The 21,558-nt window shown below is 28.8% G+C and overlaps 1 protein-coding gene across 3 annotated transcripts in view; it reads left to right on the forward strand.

Moving 5' to 3' along the window:
• Window positions 1–21,558, forward strand: part of LOC111632462 (atypical protein kinase C-like) — a 101,926-nt gene that overhangs the window by 50,452 nt on the left and 29,916 nt on the right. For 2 of the 3 annotated variants that reach the window (XM_023376878.1, XM_023376877.1), the window contains exons 7-11: window positions 1,224–1,355; window positions 6,516–6,630; window positions 16,081–16,199; window positions 18,054–18,215; window positions 18,299–18,396. In XM_023376878.1, the coding sequence (XP_023232646.1) occupies window positions 1,224–1,355; window positions 6,516–6,630; window positions 16,081–16,199; window positions 18,054–18,215; window positions 18,299–18,396 (626 nt within the window). The remainder of the gene's footprint in view (window positions 1–1,223; window positions 1,356–6,515; window positions 6,631–16,080; window positions 16,200–18,053; window positions 18,216–18,298; window positions 18,397–21,558) is intronic. The other variant, XM_023376879.1, reaches the window with a different exon arrangement.

Raw genomic sequence — 21,558 nt, forward strand, 5'->3', positions numbered from 1 at the left:
GTTTCTAAATGCCTACAAACAGCAGTGCACTCCCGTTGCAGAGCAACCGCTATTAACGAAAGCACCCACAAACTGTTACCAGTTGATGATGCTTATGCTGAGATCATCATATAAAATGAATAATCCTCTGGTAAAATATTTACTTAAATAATAAATAAGTATTTTACCTATGAAAAAAATGAATAATAAATCTGATTTAAGTAAGGATTTAACAACATGTTTTTTAATTTTTGGAACCTAACCCCCCTTTTCTCATTAGTTCTTTGTTTCGTATAACATGGATTTGCATAACACGGAAATTTTCTGGAACGTAACTCCCGTGTTATATGGGGGTTACCTGTACATTATTACAGTAGAACCTCGATTATCCGCCCTAATTGGGGACTGGGGTTGGTCGGATAATTGAAAAGTCGGATAACCGAAAAGTATGAAAAAATCCATTATTAGTGTAGTATATTATTATATCCCATGTAATTAGTATATTAGTATATCGCTATTAACCTATTTTGCGTTGAATTTTCATCGATGTTAAGCCTAACAAAAATTTTTTAAAATAATAATCGTCGCTATTGTATCGTTAAAAATTAGAAAATTAAGCTTCGTTTAAATACTGGCTCCCTTTCATGGTCGAATGAGTGTTGCCAGCTAAAACACGTAAAAATAATATTAAAGTAGCCAAGATATAGCCAAATATTGTAGCGCCACATCACTAGCGGACATTTGAAATTTGCCGACTAGGACGGTCGATTAATGGAGGGGTCGGTTGATCGGGGGGCGGATAATCGAGGTTCTACTGTATAACTATTGTATATGAATGAATCAAGTTTAGAGAATGATGTAATGCTTTACTCTAAATCTCTGTTACTGTTGGAATACATTACTTTCTGAGTTTTTGGATTTAATCTCAAGTTATTTCATTTTTGTAATTAAATCATATCAAATTCAATAATTTTTGTTTCAAAAGTATTCTTGAAGATACTTTTAATATTAGTTTCCAGAACTTTGTTTTTTATTCTTATTTCAATTCATTTGTGATACTTAAAAATAAATATTTTTCTCTTATTGTGTTAATGGTATTAATCAATATATTAATATAAAATTAATGTAAAACAGTATTTGATTTTGTGCAATTATAAATATATGAACTTTATTTTAAATTATGCTTTTATACTATTTGATAATTATACAAATTATCATGTTAACATTATGAGTTAATTTTTCAGAGAGCATTTTGTGCTTATTGTCATGACAGAATCTGGGGACTAGGTCGTCAAGGATTCAAGTGTATCAATTGTAAATTAATGGTGCATAAGAAATGTCACAAAGTAGTGAAGTTATCATGTACTGGAGTTATGGTAAATATAGATAAAGTTAAATTATGAAAGATTAGGCCTATACAGTAGTGATTCATATATTAGTTTATATTAATTCAAAATATCATCATAAAATAAGAAATATTATTTCAGAATAGTTTGTAATATTAAAAGTAAATCTTATTGTAATGTTTTAAGTTTTATTAATGTGATTTTATGTGGATAATCCATGGTGTCATGTAGCACATATTGACATATACTGTACAGAAAATTAGAATGAGAATAATACCTCATGTCAGTTACTATGTTTTATATACTGATCTTCTAGAGAAAACATAACACTTATTATATGCAGTTTAGCAGATATTCAAATTTTTTCTGTTTCACTTCTGATAGCAATTTTTTGTGTATATCTAATAACCAATCCTGTAAGTAAGCTGCAATGTAACAAGTGATTGATTAAAAACAAAGTAAACATGTTTCAGTTTTATATTTAAAACATATGGTTTTCATGCATTCTGGAAAATTTTTTCAATGTCTGCAAGATTAGCTAACAAAGGGACTTTATGGTCTTGGAAATTCAGTTTGGGATGAGACTTTGCAGGTTAGTAGTATACCTCAAGGGTGTCCACCCAGAAGAATTGTAAAGCGCACTAGCCAGAAGATTCTGAGAAAAAGGGCTCTAAAGTTTTAATCACAGCTCATATACTGGTTGATTTTACACTGGCAGTGCAGCAAATTGGCTGATTCTGTAGCGAATTCGTTTGCAACGCGGGAGGTCTAGATTTGATCCTAGCCTTGACTAACTTTTTTTTTAAATTGTTTTAAAAATTATAACAATTTTTAAATAAAGTTAATGACCTAAAAATATTATCAATTAAATCATAAATAATTTTATTTTATTTATGAAATGACTGTTACAGCTAATTAAAATGTGAATTAAAGATAATATTTTATTTTTAAAAAGTTGAATAATTTCAAATGCAGTTTTAATGGAGGTAAATTAAAACTTTAATTACTATTGTCATTAAAAAGTTATTACAAATTTTAAGATATTATAAGCTGTGGAGAGGTTAAAAATATTCGTTGTAAATTTGAGGAACCAGTTTCTATGTGGAAGAATAGAGTATAGCTGTTGCCCTATTGTACATAGGCAGATGGTCATTTCATAAATAAAATAAAATTACTTTTGATTTAATTGATAATATTTTTAGGTCATTAACTTTATTTAAAAATTGTTATAATTTTTAAAACAATTTAAAAAAAAAAAGTTATCGAAAGCTAGGATCAAACCTAGATCGCCTGCATTGTAAGCGAGTTCGCTACAGAATCAGCCATTTCGCTGCGCTGCCATAGTGTAAAATTGACCAGTATATGAGTTGCACTTAAAACTTTAGAACCCTTTTTCTCGGAATCTTCTGGCTAGTGCGCGTTACAATTCTTCTTGGTGGACACCCTTGAGGTATACTACTAACCTGCAAAGTCTCATCCCGAACTGAATTTCCGAGACTGTAAGGTCCCCTTGTAAGATGTTACTTCATTTTGTTATGATGCTTTTGAAGCTATAATGTTATTCTTCTACTGTAAGTTTTCCTGAGACTGTTTTAATTTTCTCTGAATCCCATTCACATGATTGAACATAGTTTTCATCCCTGGTTTGCTTTGATTTTCTTAAGCCTTAAACATACTATTTCATAAATTAAACAACAATAAATATGGATACAACATTAAGCACAAGAGAACAGCACAATATGTGTTAACTCATGTATATAGAAGACAAAAGAACTTTATGCATCCACACAAGCACAGCTAAATCACTTCTTAGAAGTTATACACACTTAGTCCATTGATATTTAAATGGAGTTTGATGTAGACAAATATAGAACACTTCTCGTAGAAAAAGACATCCTGAAGAAAGTTGGTTTTGTACTCAGAAATGTAGATGTCATTGAATCTATGGATAGAGGCAATATCTATAAATATGTAAAATTCTAACAAACCAAACTCACTGAACAAATAAAACAAAGACTAACAACAGAATATAGCAGCAGAACTCAATAGTAACAATTTAGCTGAATGCAGAACATTCATTTGAAACACGAGACTCAGACTGAGAAAGGAATTTCCTGTGTTGGAGAGCTGGTTATAAGTCCAAGCAGTCATTAAACAGGTGGGTTATTAAATGAAGATTGTGTAGAAAGCAGCCATATTAAACACATGTCATATAATTAAGGCAATTCTTAGATATGGATACTTACATGAACAGCACAAATCTATGGTAATGGGTTTTCTGTAGTTATGCCAGTGCATTTTTTGGGGGAAAAAAAGGTGGTGGAATGCTCATCCTGTTACTAAAAATATATTACATGCATTGTACACAAGATTCGGCAAACAAGCAGGAGCAGAACTGTCTTAATAATTTTGTTGCCGATTTTCTATGCTCAACAGAGCAATTCAACGTGGGCCAAACATCAAATTTTCAAAAATTCTCTTAAAACTTTTAAAATATATGATGGAACGCCATTCCATTGCATTCTATGACAAAAAAAAAGCGCTGAGTTATGCCATGACCATTATAGAGTGAATATTTACATTCCTGCTGCTAAAATTAAAGAGTATCAGAAGAGCAAATTGTAGTTGGATGTTTATACAGATCATAGATATTTAGATATATTTAAACAAATACTGCAGAAAGTAGAAATTACACACAGTAACAACAACAACAATAATAATAATAATAATAATAATAATAATCAGAACTCGCCCAGGAAATAAGGCATCTGTGGAGGATGGATAGGGTAGTTATTGTACCTGTTGTTCTCTCCTGTACAGGTGTGATACCACACATGCTACACAAAAGCCTGGGAACATTACAATTGAGTAGAAATACATACATCACACTACAGAAGGCCACTATATTGAATACATGCCATATTGTTAGAAAATTCCTTAATACTGACACTGACACACACATTTAATTTTAGTTTTGTTTTGGTTGCTATGCCTTGACTCTGGTCCGGCATAGTACACAGCCACCGGTGTGTACCGAGTATAACCCACTAAACCCAACACATAATAATTAAAATGTGGTTTGATGCAAGGAAAATGGATGATAGAAAAATGATTGTGTGTTTTGAATAGTTCTGGGAAAAATCACAATGACAGGTATTTGCAGAATGTAAAAAATTTTCACTTTTTTAAAGATACTCGTAATGACTTTTAATGACTTTATACAAATGACAAATAAAGAGTTTATAAATATGAATTAATATCAAGGAGGTTATAGTATAAAGGTGTGGACATTATGTCACAAAGGACTTTGGGTGACATCATGTCCACACCTGCCAGAAAGAGGAAGAACTTTCTGGAAGCTGCTATTGTAGTGCTACCCTTTTTGAATGCACTTCAGAAGATTTACATGCATTTTCAATTTAGTATTACATATTAACGTGAAAAACTGTCTGTTGTATTTGAAAGTGCAGTAATAAACTGAAAAAAGGTGGCAAAAATGGAATAATATTTAATCAGTAAGTTTTATTTTCCTACCTGTTACATATACATTGAAGGGAAAGTATTGGAATTTAGTCAAATTTGACCCTCTAAGTTTTTTGCAAATCATGTTTTGAGACCTGAACACAAAACAGTCCAAAAAAAAAACGAAAAATTCCATGCATGTGCATAAGTGTGTTGGCATCTATTTTGTTTAATATCCCACGATGGGATAAAGATTTAGAAACAAATTTGTTATGAAAGCCTTTGTATAAGGGACATTGATGCTGTTAAGTTTTGGTAGTTAAAGCATGAGGAGGTGAGGAGATAGAGGATGTCATATATTGAGAGGAATCATACTTAATGAAGATTTTACTTATTACTAACAGATACAATTTTTTTTTATAAAACTCACTGCTACCTTCAGAATTAAGGCTTTTGCTATTTTACAATAAGTAATATAAAAGTTTTTTAACCCCTTAACGCCCACCTGTCATTAATTATGATGTAATTAAGCATAAAAAATACTTAAAACTGAAAAAGAACGAAAGAAATGTGTTTATTTTGAAGAAAAAGCTTCTAAGTTTAAGTTCCTTTATCTTGCCTTTCTGCAAAATTTAACACCAATGAGTCATTGTTTACATAGCTGGATGACCTTGAGAACAGCTGGAGTCAGATTTCCCAGGGCATTCTCATAGACGTCTCGGGAGGACAAGGGTTTAAAGTAGGGTGAATATGAGCGACGCCTATATTTTAAAATATTTTTAAAAAATTAAGATTTTAATTGCGATTTCCGACCCCCCTAATTAATTAAATTTATATATAATAAAATCGATTAATTAATAAAAATTAAAAAACTATCGGAGATCGTTTTTGACATCAGAAACTAGCTTTAAATAACTTTACCGAAGGAAAATCCGTGCACTACAACTTAGGAACCATGAAATAAATTTGATAAAAAACTTCCTTTAAAAAACAATTAAGCCTTAATCGAGCCTTATCAACGGCTCATTGAAATTACGATAAAATTTTTTCGCGCAGGTAAAAATTTTTGCAAAAATTTGTGGACCTAAAAAACATTTCAAAAATTGAAAAAAAAAATATTTTTGTCAAAAGTGGCCTTAACTACCGAATTTTTCGTAACGCTATGTAAACTTGACGAGTTATTTCGTCAATTAAAACAGATTCTCATAACATCTGTGAAAGTTACACAACTCATTGCTAGATTTTTTCTGTGCATTTTGTGCAAAATAAAGGAATAAAACCATTTACATGTGTCATTTCTTTAACCTTTGTTTCATCTGTGCATTGCAATGTCATTGAAAAGGTGGTAGGAGAAGGAGCTTTCCAGACTCCACCCACTGCCATTTCTAGCTTCACATGTTACTGCAAGAAGAATTGGGCATGTCCACTCCTTATACTATAACCTCCTTGATTAATATCAGCAGATAATTTGTACATTACATAACCCATATTTGTTTTCAAATTGACTTTAAACCCAGATCATCCATGGGTTATTTGCACAAAATTATAGCAATAAAAAAATTATTTAATTTTAAAACAACTGAATTATGTATCTTTTTCATACATAAAATAAATGAAGTAATAAAAAAATAATAAAGTAATCAATATATATATATATATCAAATACAATTTTTGAAATTTTTAAACTTTCTGATTTTTTATTAAATTATATATTTACAATTATTTCAGGATCAAACAACTCAAAATCATCTGGAATCTGTTTCTTCAATTCCAGCACAATCTCGTTCACAAAATTCTAATGCTGCTACAAATGGAGATGCTGAAACCACTTCACTAATAAGATGTCAGTATTATTTTATTTTACAAGTAATTGCAACTGTAATGATTATTTTTTTATAACATTGTTTTATTAGAAGAAATAAATGAAATTAATGACAATGTATTAAGCATGATATGACTAAGCTCACTTATTTTCTCTATAAAACATTGTTTTTACTGCAAATAAAATGAAACATACAAAGTTTAACTGTATTATTTTTAAAATTCAGTTAAACTTTGAATTTATTAGCTTTTTTAAAGCAAAATTTATATGTAATTACTATAGAAACATATTTTAATGTAATTTTACAAACAGAGTGATAAATTTGAAAATGAAAAGTTAACATTGGTTTCATTCTTACGAAATTATTCTTGATGTCAACTTTATTAGAGAGGTTGCAGCCAACATTTTCAGCATAAAAATGTGTATGTCAGACGTTCAGTGCCACCTTCCCCATAAGCCTAGAAGTTTGATAATGGCATTTGGAACATCAGTGGAATCATACTCGACGTTTCAAGTGCCATTGTCAAACTTCTAGGCTTACGGGAAGGCAGTGTTGAACAACTGATGTACACCTTTTTGCGTTGAAAACGTCGGCCACAACCTCTCTATTGTTATATTAAAAATTTTTAGAATATATTCTACTTCATTATCCAAATACTTTTGAATGCTTTTTTTGTTAACATTCAAATTCCATGTATTTGCTGCTAAAGAAATTTGAATGTAATAAGTAGTTAGTTTTCAATTTTGTAAAATTTATCTAGATAGTAATTTTCATATTAATTAATTAAAACTGAAGACAAAATTCATCAAAACAGTTACATTTTTATTCACTTTCAGGTTTTGGAATACATTCCAAAACCTGAAAGTGAATAAAAATGTGAATAAAGTCATCCTTCAGGTCATCATGAATAAAGTCTTTCCTTCAAGTCGTCATGGAATGTATTCCAGAACATGGAAGTGAATAAAAATGTGATGGTTTTGACAGATTTTGTTTTCAGCTTTAATTAATTAATAAGTAATTTAGTTTTTTTTAATTGTAATTGTTTTTCTTCAAAATTGATTAAAAATATATATGTATATAATTTTGATTATCCTTTTAATTCAATTATGTTTAATGATAATTTTTTTAAATGCTATTATTTTTCTTTCTTTAGCCTTTTTTTAGTCAATTAAATTATACACTTAAAGTGAAAAAGTTACAAATATTGGATAATGGATTTAAGCTACCAAGTCTTGAGAAATTGATCCAGTATAACAACAACTGAACTAACTCTTATGCTTTAAATTTATCCAAGTTTTTTATGAATCACAATAAACTCAGATTCATATGTAAACAATAAACACAAACATATTACAAAATTAATCTTTTTGCATTTTAATTTTTTTTATAAATGTGTTAGAATAAAAGTTCTAAATTTATGTATACTCTTTAGTACAATCGACCCCCCCCCTTCCTATAACACGGTAGATATGTTCCAGTTTTTATGAAATCCATTTTCTACGAGTCCTTAAATACATGAGCCAATCACATCGCGGCACGTTTGCAGTTTACGGACTACGGCTGTTTGAAAGGTTTCCTTCCATAAAATTAACCGATTCTAGACTAATTTGACTCAACATTTCCAAAATACGTATAATTTTTTGGGAATAATCCATATAAACCAGTGTTTCTCAATGGGGGTGTTTTTCCATGTTGAGGGGGCGATTAGTAACAATTTATATTTTGGGGGGCGATATAGTAAAACATTATATTAAGAATAATTAGATATTTTATTCATTATATCGTACAATAATTAAACAAATAACATTATCCTAGTCACTAGTCTATTCAATGCAGTACGAATTTGGCGTTAGCCTTGGCCCTGGGCATTGGAATTTATAGTAAAGGGGGCAATACTATGTAATGGTTTTATTGAAGGGTGCAACGATTCGTTAGAGGTTGAGAAACACTGATATAAACTATGCTATAAACAAAAAATTGTAGGATTACTTACCGAGTGTGCACCGTTCAATGACGCCATTGCTTAAGCTTGTTTTCTTTGTGGAGCAGTGCATCGAATGGCGTTCATGTGCTTTCTGATAAATTATTTTTCTGTGAAAACTTTGCTGAACTTTAATTAAAGCTTAAATATAAAAATTATATTTATGGCCGTTAAATAATAAATGGTTTTTAGTAGGTTCACTGCTTGTTTAAACTCAACGGTTTGTTCAATATCTGTTATTGGTCTAGATTCGACCAATCCTGTCGTGACACGAGTTGGAGATGATGTTTTACTGAATTATATGAGTCTCTTTTAACGTGTTTATACAAATACAGTCGCAATTTTTTCGCCGTCATATAGGAATCTGAACTATATTAACTCACTTTATAGGGGGTCTACTGTAATTACAATTCCAGTTCATATTTTTTGTTCAAATTTGAACAGTTTTCGTGGACCAGATTTGAACAATATTTGTTTTATTATATATTTAATGTTATATTTTATAATAAGAATTTATAAAAAAAATTTTCTATTGTAATTTTGTAAAACTTGAAATTTATTGTATTTTAAATACAGATTAAAACAGATTAAATGCTAATTATTTTAATGTTATTTTGTACTATTTGTTGCAAACTGTGCAAAATATAATCTCATCTGCAAGGAAAACAAGTTGCTTTATTATTATAGAAAAAACAAAAGCTAGTGTTCTTCAATAGAATTTTTAAAGTTATCGTTCATGAAAGGTTAATTCTTTATTTAATTCTTTGGAAATGAATCACACTAACGAATGAAAAATGTTGGTTAAATTTTAAGCCAAGTATTCGAATTGATTGATGCTGTCTTTTAAAAACAAATGCTGATTGATTTACTTTAATTCTAAAATATATAGAATTGATATTGCAGGATGTGCTTAATGATGTTGACATGCTTTCTAGTATTTATAATGTTTATACAAAGTATGTTATATAATTTAATATTTTGACATCGACATTGACATCAACGCTCAACTCAGTATATACTGATTGAATAATATTTCTCCAAACTTTGAAACACTCCCTTGTAATTTCAGCCTTTCATTTTTCTGATAGAAAGAACTTTTTCAGTCTTCTCGAGACTGTCGGGCAGGCACTTGTTAAGTTTTGCATCGGTTTTTATTTTTGAAAGGTGAGAGTATAATAGCAAAGGTAGAGAATGGGCAGATGTCTGATGTTGCTGGGCAGTATGGCTTGAACAGGTCTACAGTAGGCCACAGTTCAATCTTATCTAAGAAAAATACAGTATTATCAAGAAGACTCAAGCAGCTGAAGGAGTAACAAAAATCATATCTGAGAAATAATGAACATTGAAGAGCTCATAATGGAACCTGAAACTGATCTGATGATAGAAGAATGCCAAGAACTCTTGAATGAAGAACACCAAGAAACTCAGTGAGATATGTTTTCTTCTGAAAAAGAGGATTAATGCTGACATCTGCTATTACAGATCTTTTGAAGAAGTGGAAGGATGTCAGAATAATGGTCTTAGAATGGCATCCAAACCAGGTTGAGGTTAATAGACTTAGGGATCTATACAATGACAATGCTATTAATTACTTTCAAAAAATTTTAAAGAGAGAAAAAGCAATCGACATTAGACAGATTCTTTAACCCCACAAATGGAAAAAACATGACTGTTAAAAATGCAAGACTGTGTATATGTGTATTTTTATTAATACATATAAGTGAACATGGTAAAAAAGTATATAATTTTTTATTTTTTTGGTCTCCAGAACGAATTAATCAAATTCCCTTAAAAATCTATGGTAAATCGATAATCGGTTAACGAATTCAGGTAGTGAACATGATCTTAGAACAGATTAACCAATCACCTACTGTATGTTCTTATTTTTGTTATTAAAACTAATGTTTTTAGATCAGATATAAAAATTTTAGATTATAATTATAAAATTGATTTTTAATGTAGTTAATTATAATTAATTGATTACTTATGTCTGATTTATAATTCTTGATTAGTATCAGTGGTTCATATTAGTGAAAGAATATTTTTATTTATGAAAAATTCATTTCTCAAATGATGTTTCAATCAAGTAATTTTTATTGCTATTAGAACTACTCAACCGTATACAAAAACAGGCAGAGGAAATAGAACCTACAGAACTGATTGAAAATGTGATTGCCAAACCTGAGAACGGTAGAACATATACAGTGCACAATAACCAGTATGGTATACAACCCATAACAGATTGTGTAGAAGATGGACCAGCTGACACAAAATATAGTAGTTGATGAGGATCAAGAACCTATAGTTTTGCAGTTTCTTCGAATATTGGCTGAAATGAAAGAAATCACTTTTGATGAGCGGTTACTTCTACCTAAAGCCAAAAAAAAAACAGATGTTTCATAGAAAATCTAAATATTCTCAATGAATATTTACATAGTTTATTAATTACTAATAATAGCCTGCGTGAAATAAATGATATAATATATGCAGCTGCTAAAACTCTAATAGAAAGTAATAACCAAATGCCATACAAGTCTACAGTGATTACAAAACAAAAAAGTAGCCCAGCTTGGAAAAAAAGAATACAAACTAAGATAGATAATTTTAGGAAAGAACTAGAACAACTAACAGAGATAAAAAGAGGAATTGACACCCATAGAATGAGAAAAATTAGGTACAGTCTTTATATAAAATACAATATCCATACTGAAAATGATGAAAATAATATAATAGAAATCATCAAACAAAAAATCAGAGCTCTAACAGGTAGAATTAAAAGATACAAAGAAATGAATACAAAAAAGGAACAGAATAGGTTATTTAAAGAAAACGAGCACGGGTTGTACAGAAGTTTGGAAGACAATGCAAAAAAAATATTAAATTACCAAGTAAAGAAAAAGTTGAAGAATTTTGGATGTCAGTACTGTCTATTCCTAAACAATATAATATGGAAGCTGATTGGGTTAAAGAGATAGAAGCGGCTTCAGGAGGATACAGTAGAAGTAGAAGAGATTACAGAATGCCAAGTAAAATTTGCTATACAAAAATTATTGAATTGGAAATCTGCGGGAATAGACAAAATTCAAAATTATTACATTAAGTATTTGACTAGTGTTCACAAATATTTAGCTGTATTATTTACAAATATAATCTTAGGAATAGAGAAGTTAGAAGATTGGTTTACTACAGGTAAAGTCATACTTATACCCAAAAATGAAAACTCGGAAGAGCTGAAAAACTGGAGACCAATAGCATGTCCAGCGAGTATGTATAAATTTCTTACTGCTGTATTGGCTGATGTGCTTTATGGCCACTGCCATGAGAACGGCATAATAGCAGAGGAACAGAGAAGGTGTCGCCGCAGAGCCAGGAGTTGCAAAGATCATCTAATGGTCAATAAAGCAATATTGGAGGATGCACACCAGTCTCAAAGAAATTTGAGTATGGCGTGGATAGACTATCAAAAAGCCAACAATAGTGTATCACATGAATGGCTTCTTAAAATTCTTGATATTTATAAATGTCCATCTATAGTTAAAAGATTCCTCCAAATGACTATGCCTACATGGAGAGTGATCATGACTGCTCGTGGCTCCCAGGATTTAATCACTACTCAACCGATTTACATAAGACGTGGAATATTTCAGGGTGATTCTCTTTCCCCATTGTTGTTCTGCCTGGCTATAAACCCGCTTTCATTCCTACTAAATAAGTATGAAAGGAAAGGCTATAAATTGAAGGATAGTATCTGGATTAATCATCTCTTATATATGAATGACCTTAAGGTTTATGCAAATAGTAGAAATAATCTAAAAGTATTACTGGATAGCGTTGAGATTTTTACAAGTGATACAGGAATGAGGTTTGGACTGGATAAATGCAAAGTACTATATATAACTGCAGGACAAAGGAGTAGTGCTATGGGTGAAGGACATATACTACTGAGTGGAGAGAGTTTCAAGCAACTTGCAATTGGAGATAGATATAAATACTTGGGTGTACAAGAATCAGGAAAACTAGACCATAGCGTCATTAGAGAACAGATGACAAAAGAATATTTTAGAAGGATCAAAAAACTTAAATACACACCTTAATTTGCGATATTTAATAAAAGGTATAAATACATATGCCATCCCAGTCTTGCTTTACTCATTTGGTATAATCAACTATAAAAATAGTGACCTAAGGAAAATAGATGTCAAAACACGAAAGTTACTAGCAATTAAAAAGGCACATCGGCAAAAAGCAGAGATAGAAAGATTGTATTTACCGGTAAATCATGGAGGAAGAGGACTATTAAATATAGAGTACATGTATAAAGCACAAATAGTTAAATATAAACAATACTTAAAAGAGGAAAGAGATCATTTGATCAAAGTAATAGTAAAGCATGATATAAGTAGGGATAAATATTCAATAATAAAAGAAGCGCATGAGATAGAAGGTGAATTATATTTACCACGAGGAAAAATACATACAGATGAAGAAATTAAAAAATCAATAGTAAAACGGCATAATGTTGTTTGGAGAAATAAACAATTACATGGTCAATTTCCTAAAAAGGTGTTAGATCAGAGTAATATTGATAGAGAGCTTGCATTTGAATGGATTAAAAAGCAACAAATAGTCCCAAGTATTGAATCATTAATATTTGCTATACAGGACCAGGCTGTTATGACACGACAATATCAACGTGACATATTAAAGGAGCCAGTGGATGGGAAATGTCGCCTATGTGCGACTAAAGACGAGACCACGCAGCATATTATATCAGGATGTGAAAAANTCCCCCAGTTTTTGTAGTTTCGTAATTCGTTTTTTTAGTTCTTCGTATATGATTTTTCTTGGATTAATCTGTAGTTCTCTGAAATTTTTTCCGTTTATGATTTGTAGTTTTTTTAAAACAATCCAGTCTTGGGTTACAACTACAATTTGCTTAGACTTATCTGCTCTAATTATATTAAGATTATTATCATTTAAGTACTTGTGCAATTTTTCAATTTCTGTTTTGTATTTATAATAATTTTTATCCCTGACGATTACTCTATCTTTTTGTCTCACAATATGTGCTTTTATAATGTTACTTAATTTAATTTTCATTATCTCAGAGTCTACTTCTGTCAATTCTCCACACACTTTGTCTAGGCTTGGTATTATATCTATCACTCTCCAACTATTAAGACCGTTAAAGTCTAATCCTGTCTGCATTGTCTCAAGAATATCTTTAGGAATCACATACTTTGTTTTATTTAACACAAGGGATTTTTTCCATTCTGATATCTCTTCTATAGAGGGGTATTTAAATTTTTCTATTAATTTTATATTTTTATCTATTCTATAATTATCGATACTACTATTATATAGAATTTTAGTTTCTTCATTTTCCTGTTGATTTCTCTGGTTTTTATATTTTTGTAGACTACGCTTTAATCTTCGAATTTTAATGTATTTAAATTTTACTGTAGATTTTATGATTCTAGAGTTTATATATTTCCTCTCGCATGTTGGTATGTTCTGGCTGATGGGGAGAGAAAGTGTTCTTAGTTGTCTATTCTCCGCAATGTGAGCTTTTAGGTAATCTATATTGACAGCAAGTTTTTTAATCTCACCTTGTATCCTTGTGACATAGTCTGTTTCTCTGTGCTGTGCTTCCTCCATATCTTCCTATTCTGATGTCAACTGCCATTTCTGTTTTCCAGTAATTTTGTTGTTGTTATCAAAACCGTGTTGTTATTTATGTTTGTATATTGGCACAATGAAGTGACCTTCTTTATCAACAATTTGCAAGTTTATAATTTTGTAAGAAAAGGACATTGAGGCATTTTAATTAAAGTAGAAAGACTATTTACTGGTAAATCATGGAGGAAGAGGACTATTAAATATAGAGTACATGTATAAAGCACAAATAGTTAAATATAAACAATACTTAAAAGAGGAAAGAGATCATTTGATCAAAGTAATAGTAAAGCATGATATAGGTAGGGATAAATATTCAATAATAAAAGAAGCAGAAGAGATAGAAGGTGAATTATATTTACAACAAGGAAAAATACATACAGATGAAGAAATTAAAAAATCAATAGTAAAATGGCATAATGTTGTTTGGAGAAATAAACAATTACATGGTCAATTTCCTAAAAAGGTGTTAGATCAGAGTAATATAGATAGAGAGCTTACATTTGAATAGATTAAAAAGCAACAAATAGCCCCAAGTATTGAATTATTAATATTTGCTATACAGGACCAGGTTGTTATGACACGACAATATCAACATGACATCTTAAAAGAATCAGTAGATGGGAAATGTCGCCTATGTGTGACTAAAGACGAGACCACACAGAATATTATATCAGGATGTGAAAAACTGGCGGGGACTTGTTATGTAAGACGTCATAATAACCTTGTCCAGTACATCTACTGGTGCCTGGCCCGAAAACATAAAATAGAAGTTGCTGACCAATGGTGGAAGGAAATTTTACTCTAGCCACAAGTTAAGGAAAATAGCCAAGATACTATGGGAAATGCCTGATCAAACTGATGTCACTGTGTCTCACAATAGACCGGATTTAATTTATGTTGATAAAAATTGTAATGAAACATTTTTAATAGATAAAACTGTACCATCAGATTATAACATTGGTGCTAAAGAAATTGAAAAATTGAGTAAATATCATTTTTTGAAATTGGAAGTTAACCAACTGCGTGTGGAATACACAGACGACTGTTGTTCCAATAGTAATAGGAGCAACAGGAATAGTAGTAAAAAACATAAAGAAATACATAGATTAATTAGAATCCAACATTGATATCAGTATTCTTCAGAAACAGGCAGCTATACATATATAGCTTATATTCAGTAGAGTGTTGGAGATGCTATCTTTGAGGCCAATACAGCAGATCAGCAAAAGCATGATATACAGCAATCTTCAATTCCACAGCAATCATCAGATATACATATTTCATTAGTTAATCCGGATTTACCTAATACAACTTTTGATACTAGTACACAAAGCTCATCTGGAAACTTGTTGAGAAGAGGAAAAGGGAGGAGAAGAGGAACTATTTGCGTGTAAAGGGCAACTAATACAGTAAAGAAGGGAAATAGTTACCTTCTTTCCCGTGGTTTACGGGACGAGGTATATAAATGATAAAATTATTGTGTATATTTTATTTAGAACATAAAAATGACTATAAAATAAATGTTAAAATACTAACCCTAACCAAATCAAAATTGGACTAATTCTTGTTAAAATCAAGTGTTTTGGATTCTGCTAACTTTTACTCTATTCTTTTTGAAAGATGTTAAATCTAGAATCAGTTGTATATAATCGCACTAATCTGAACAACACCTATACAATAATTCATTTGAGTTAGTGAGAATGCACTTTATTTTTTATTAATAAATATTGAATCTGTTAATTCTAAATTTAACATCAATTTTTTGGGTGATTAACTAAGGTTAAAGTATTGATATAAATTTATTTTACAGCAGCAACTCCAGCAGCTAAAAAACGTCATTCACAAAATAAAGAACTCAGAGAAAGTATATTGTCAGATATTGATGTTATAAGTGGAGCTGTTCAAGATGTTGATCAAATATCAAAAGAGGTAAATTATTTTCGAGAGAGAAAATTATTTTATGTACATTAATTTGGTGGGTTTTTGATAAAATGGAAGTTTGGGTTAATGAAATATTTAATTCCATCTAGATTTTTAGGGGAAAAAATCCGACTTATAAATTCTATAGTTGATTATGTAAACTTCAATTTTTTTTTTTTTTTTTTTATTAAAAACATAACTTTTGTATTTTTTCTGTAATTTTAAGTATTTAGCTGATGACTTTAAAGCTGTTTCTTGCTGGATGGATTTTTGGAAATCATAAATTTTTACTGAAATATTTATAAAATGGAAAAATTTTATTTTAAAATGCTGATTATCTGTTTACAGTTTTCTATTTTAGTTGATAATTTTGCTATTATGTTTATTTTATTTTTTTGTAATTTTTTTTAAATCTAATTAGTATATTATGATAATTTTGAGATAGTTTCAAAATTAGAAAACAAATATTTTTTGTTAATTGTATACAAAATTCCTGTAATTGCTATGTACAATTAAAATATAANAGTTGAAAAGTACAATGTATATTGTATAAAATTCTAATTGCTGAAAGTTTTCAAAATTAAGAAACATTTTATTTTTCTCCTGAACTAAGAACTAATGAAATTTTTCCAGTAGCAACTAAAAGCATTCAATGATATGTTCAAGTTTAAAATAATCATCTAATTATCATTTATTATCTATACAATGAAATCTTACAGCAAAATTTCATAATGTAATCAAAATAGGAAAACCTTTTTCAACTTTGTATGATTTTTACAAATAGATAAAATTCTGTCAGTTATATTTAATAAACATTTTAACAAAATTTGTTAAAATTAATCTCTCAGCTGCAGATTCTCACAATATCAAGTGGATCACAGTCATTTGTTACATTTTCATTTATAGTAAATATTAGTCTAATAGATTATTTCTATGAAATTAATTAACATGGATATAACATTTTGGCCATACAGTATGTAGAAACATCCCCACAGAGCTTAAATGCATACTTTACTCTAAAGCCTTGGATATTATAAATACAGACAACTTTTCCATGGCATGGCATTAACTGTCATTGGTCTAAAAATGGTCATATGTTGTTAGAGTGCTATTTTCTGATCACTTTGTAAGTTGCTCTCAATTACATAAGCATTAAAATTTATAATTCTTGTTACTGTGCATGTAAATGGTTAAATTTTACATTAGGTGAGTTAAAACAATTTTATTTATTTATTTTTTTAAATTAAATTTAAATAGCACAATACTGTGTTTATTAATGCTGTATTTGTAAGTGTGATTTCATTACATTTGAAAAAACCTAGAAAAGATTAACAATCATATTACTAAAACATTTATAATACATAATATATTCTATATTAATTAAAAGTTATACAGTCAAAGTATATTATGATAATTTTGAGATAGTTTCAAAATTAGAAAACAAATATTTTTTGTTAATTGTATACAAAATTCCTGTAATTGCTATGTACAATTAAAATATAATTTTTCTTAACACATTTTTCTCTAAAATACTGTGCAAATTTGATCAACTTATTCTCAACTATATTTCACTAGCTAATTAACGTTTAGCTGATATATCCAAATTTAATTCTTCAACAGTAGTTGGTAAGAGCAGCTTTTGTATTTAACTAGCTTATTTAAAAATTTTTAATTTGTATGTGGCAATGACTGGCAAAGTTACACTATATCTTCTAAATGTTTTGTTTTTACAATATGTTCTGATTTTGGAAAAGTGTAAAATAAATGCTTGTTTTTTATATGTGAGACACATTTATTTTTATTTTTGTTATATAAATGTTTTTAGGTTAAATGCATGTTTAACAATAAATTTTTAATTTATAGTTAGAACCATCTGATTCTCGTCAATACACTATTGAAGATTTTGATCTTTTACGTGTTATTGGAAGAGGTTCTTATGCTAAAGTTTTAATGGTTGAACTGAAAAAAACAAATCGAATATATGCTATGAAAGTAATAAAAAAGGAATTAGTGACAGATGATGAAGTAAATATAAATTATTAATTATTATTATTTTAGTTAATATAATTTAAATTCATATAAACTTATTTATGATATTTTCTGTTAAGGATATCGATTGGGTTCAAACAGAAAAGCATGTATTTGAAACAGCTTCCAATTATCCATTCCTTGTAGGATTACATTCCTGTTTCCAAACTCCCAGCAGGTATTTATATGTATATTGTGTGTGTGTGTATTTTTAATTTTAATAATATAAAGCTATATTGATACATACAGTTTTTGAAATTACATTTAAACTGTAAAGCAGTCTGAAATTTTGAAAATTAATAGACTTTATGATTAAACATTAATGGATAAATAGTGATATTCTCATTTTCTTTTTCTTTCTAACAAATTCACAAATAGTACATCAATATTTTGATATACTGAGTAATTGATACTGTTGACAAGTATATCCAAAGTATAAATCATGGTTTCTGAACAAAGAAACCAAACTAAGTTGACAATAAGATTTCTTTTCTATCACAGTTTATGATAGAAATTACAGAAAGAAAGAGCTATTATGAAGTTTTATTACTGAAGAAGTAGACTGGATTCTATTTAACAGAATACATTTTTTTCCCTTCTGTGTAAGGCCAGTTTTGAAAAACATTATTTTAGAATAGATTTTTTCTATTTAATTATTAAATAAAATATGAGATATTGTAATGTGCTTTATCATATTTTATTCAAGTTATNATAAAAACAAAGTAATGTTCTAAATGATTTTCAAATCAAACAAAATGAGGAGACTATATTGCTCTTGAAGTGTGGAGCAGTATATCAGAGTGGTTAAACGAAAAGCTAAAAAAATTTTTTTCTGTTGAAGATTACTTTTTCAAACAAAAGTAAAAAATATTTCTTGGTGCTAAAGGAGTAAACAAGGAGCCAAATTTGGCACAAAGTAGGCAAATCTTGCATCATTGTATGCACTCCCTGATATGCAAACTATTCCATTGCATCCATTTAAAGGAGTGAGCATCTTTAAACTTTAACCCCCATTTTCTGAGTTCTGTAGAATAGTTTACAAAAACTAGATGTTTGAATTGCTATACAATCAGAGGTTGAACCCATATTTGCTTACTAAAAAAAGAAAATTTTTCTATTGAAAATGGAACATTTATTACAGTGCCACTTTTCATTGTTTACATCAAAAAGTGTAAAAAGTAACTATTCTTGGAAATAGGGTTATTTCTGGGGCATTGTAAAGATAATTTACAGTTCAGTTTAATGAATTCTGATAAAATGTTTATTTGCTTTATCACATGAAAATTAACATTGTAGCAATGGAATTTTGCAGACCAATGGTCAATGCAGACCAATAAAGAATTTGCTTTATTGATGTTTATTTTAAGGCAAGTTGATTATATTTAAGATTATGGTAATGTTTTCTACTATAATGTGAAAAGATTGATAGTCTTATTATAAAAGAATGACATAAAAAATTATTATACTTGTAAAACTAGTTAAATATTATGAATTAAAATTTATTTAGATATACTCTAACTTTTTACAGGAAAGCATTAATGTCTCTGTCATCAATTTTTAGAAAAAAATTATACTATGATGTTTATTTATTATTACTATATTTTGCTGTGTATAAAGCACACCCATGTTTTTGGCCTAGACATTCGGAAAAAAATCTAGCCAGCAATAAAGGAATTAATGTAACTGATTATTCTTAATTTTTCCCTTTTTTATTGTCTAGGTGTTTTTAACCATTTTTTTTCCTTGGATCCCTTTTTTAATCAGGTGAAGGTCATGGTCATGGACTCCTTCTTGTAATAATGTTTTTAAATGCTTAAAATAAAAAAATATGATACAGTAATATTTGTTTTTTTAACACATAATTAACAGTTTCACATAATAACACAAAATTAAGATTGAAGGGTAAAAATCAACTTATCAAGTGTACAGACACTTGGTTTAGAACCACTGGTTTAGTTTAGGTTTAAGTTACTGCAGTTTTATTATTATTATATTTTGTTAAGTTATTATTAATGATTAATGTTCTTTTTTAACTAACAGAAGATTATTTGTGCCTTATTCAAAAAATTTATGCAAAAAATTATTGTTATACTTTTTCACTACACTTAGCGTCAACTACTTGTCAATACATTTTATTTGTACCTTTATTCAACGAAAGGTGAGTTATCGATATGATAGACTTGATGGATTGTAAGGTTTATCTATTTAATGGACTAAAAAAGTGTTTTGTTGATCTAGTTACTATTTAGAAAACATTGTGTAATGATTTCTAAAATTAAAAGACAATAACAAAGACAATTGAAAGTTATTGAATAATTTTATAATTAATATACAGTGTATAATATCCATTTTATAATTAATGTAAAATGAAATGAATTACATTATGTTATTTAATATAAAATGGATTTCTACACTGTAGAGTTGAAAAATAATGAAACAAATAAATTAAAATTGTATTGATGTCTTGAAAATGATATTAGTCTCCATTTGATTTGTATAATGATAAATAATAGATAGTAACACTATTATATATTGGAAACTAATAAAAACTTTGCAGTTAGTATCTATGTTTTTTATTTCTAATATTATATATAGGTAGTGCTCAACTTACATTGTATTTGACATATTCTGATCTGGGCTTATATTTTAAAAATTTTCACTTTATTCTCTTTGCTAGATGGTGGTATTAATTTTGCTTAAATTATTGTATTTTTAATTAATAATAATTATGGTAGTTTAGTTTATATTAGATTAGTAAAAGATAGATTGTTACATTTGTTAAGTTGCATTTGTAATTAAATTTTTTTTTTGTGAGATTGTGAAAATGTGGCTTGATAGCTATCTATTTATAACTAGTACTATGTATAAATTACTGAATATATGTAAGGAAAATAAATGTTTATAATGAAACAAACTAACCAAAAAATAACTCCCCATGAATATTTTTCTCTTGTTGTTCTCAAATTTCAAGTACAGTTGATATAAAATAATCAAATGATTGAAAACCTTGTCATAAGGGTTCAGTTGATTGATTTGGAGGCTAAAATGAAAATCGTCCATAAGTACAAACATGGCTAAACTTTTGCTGCAATTGCTTGTGATTTATTATTTTAAAAAGTATATTAAAAAAACCTTGCTTTGAGTTACATTAAAATCAACATATGTATAAAGTGCTGGGATGATTAAAAATGTAAGCTGAGAACTTTCTGTAAGAGCAATATTACTACTATTTAAAGTAATTATCTTTTTTAAGAAAATTTATTGGTTATTGTTTATAACCAAAAAATGAAACTAAATGCTTGTCGTATGTATGTATGACTGGCATTTAATTTTAGTATAT

The sequence above is a fragment of the Centruroides sculpturatus genome, unplaced genomic scaffold, assembly GCF_000671375.1.
Source record: "Centruroides sculpturatus isolate CEXI.00-Female unplaced genomic scaffold, Cexi_2.0 scaffold725, whole genome shotgun sequence".
Lineage (NCBI taxonomy): Eukaryota > Metazoa > Arthropoda > Arachnida > Scorpiones > Buthidae > Centruroides > Centruroides sculpturatus.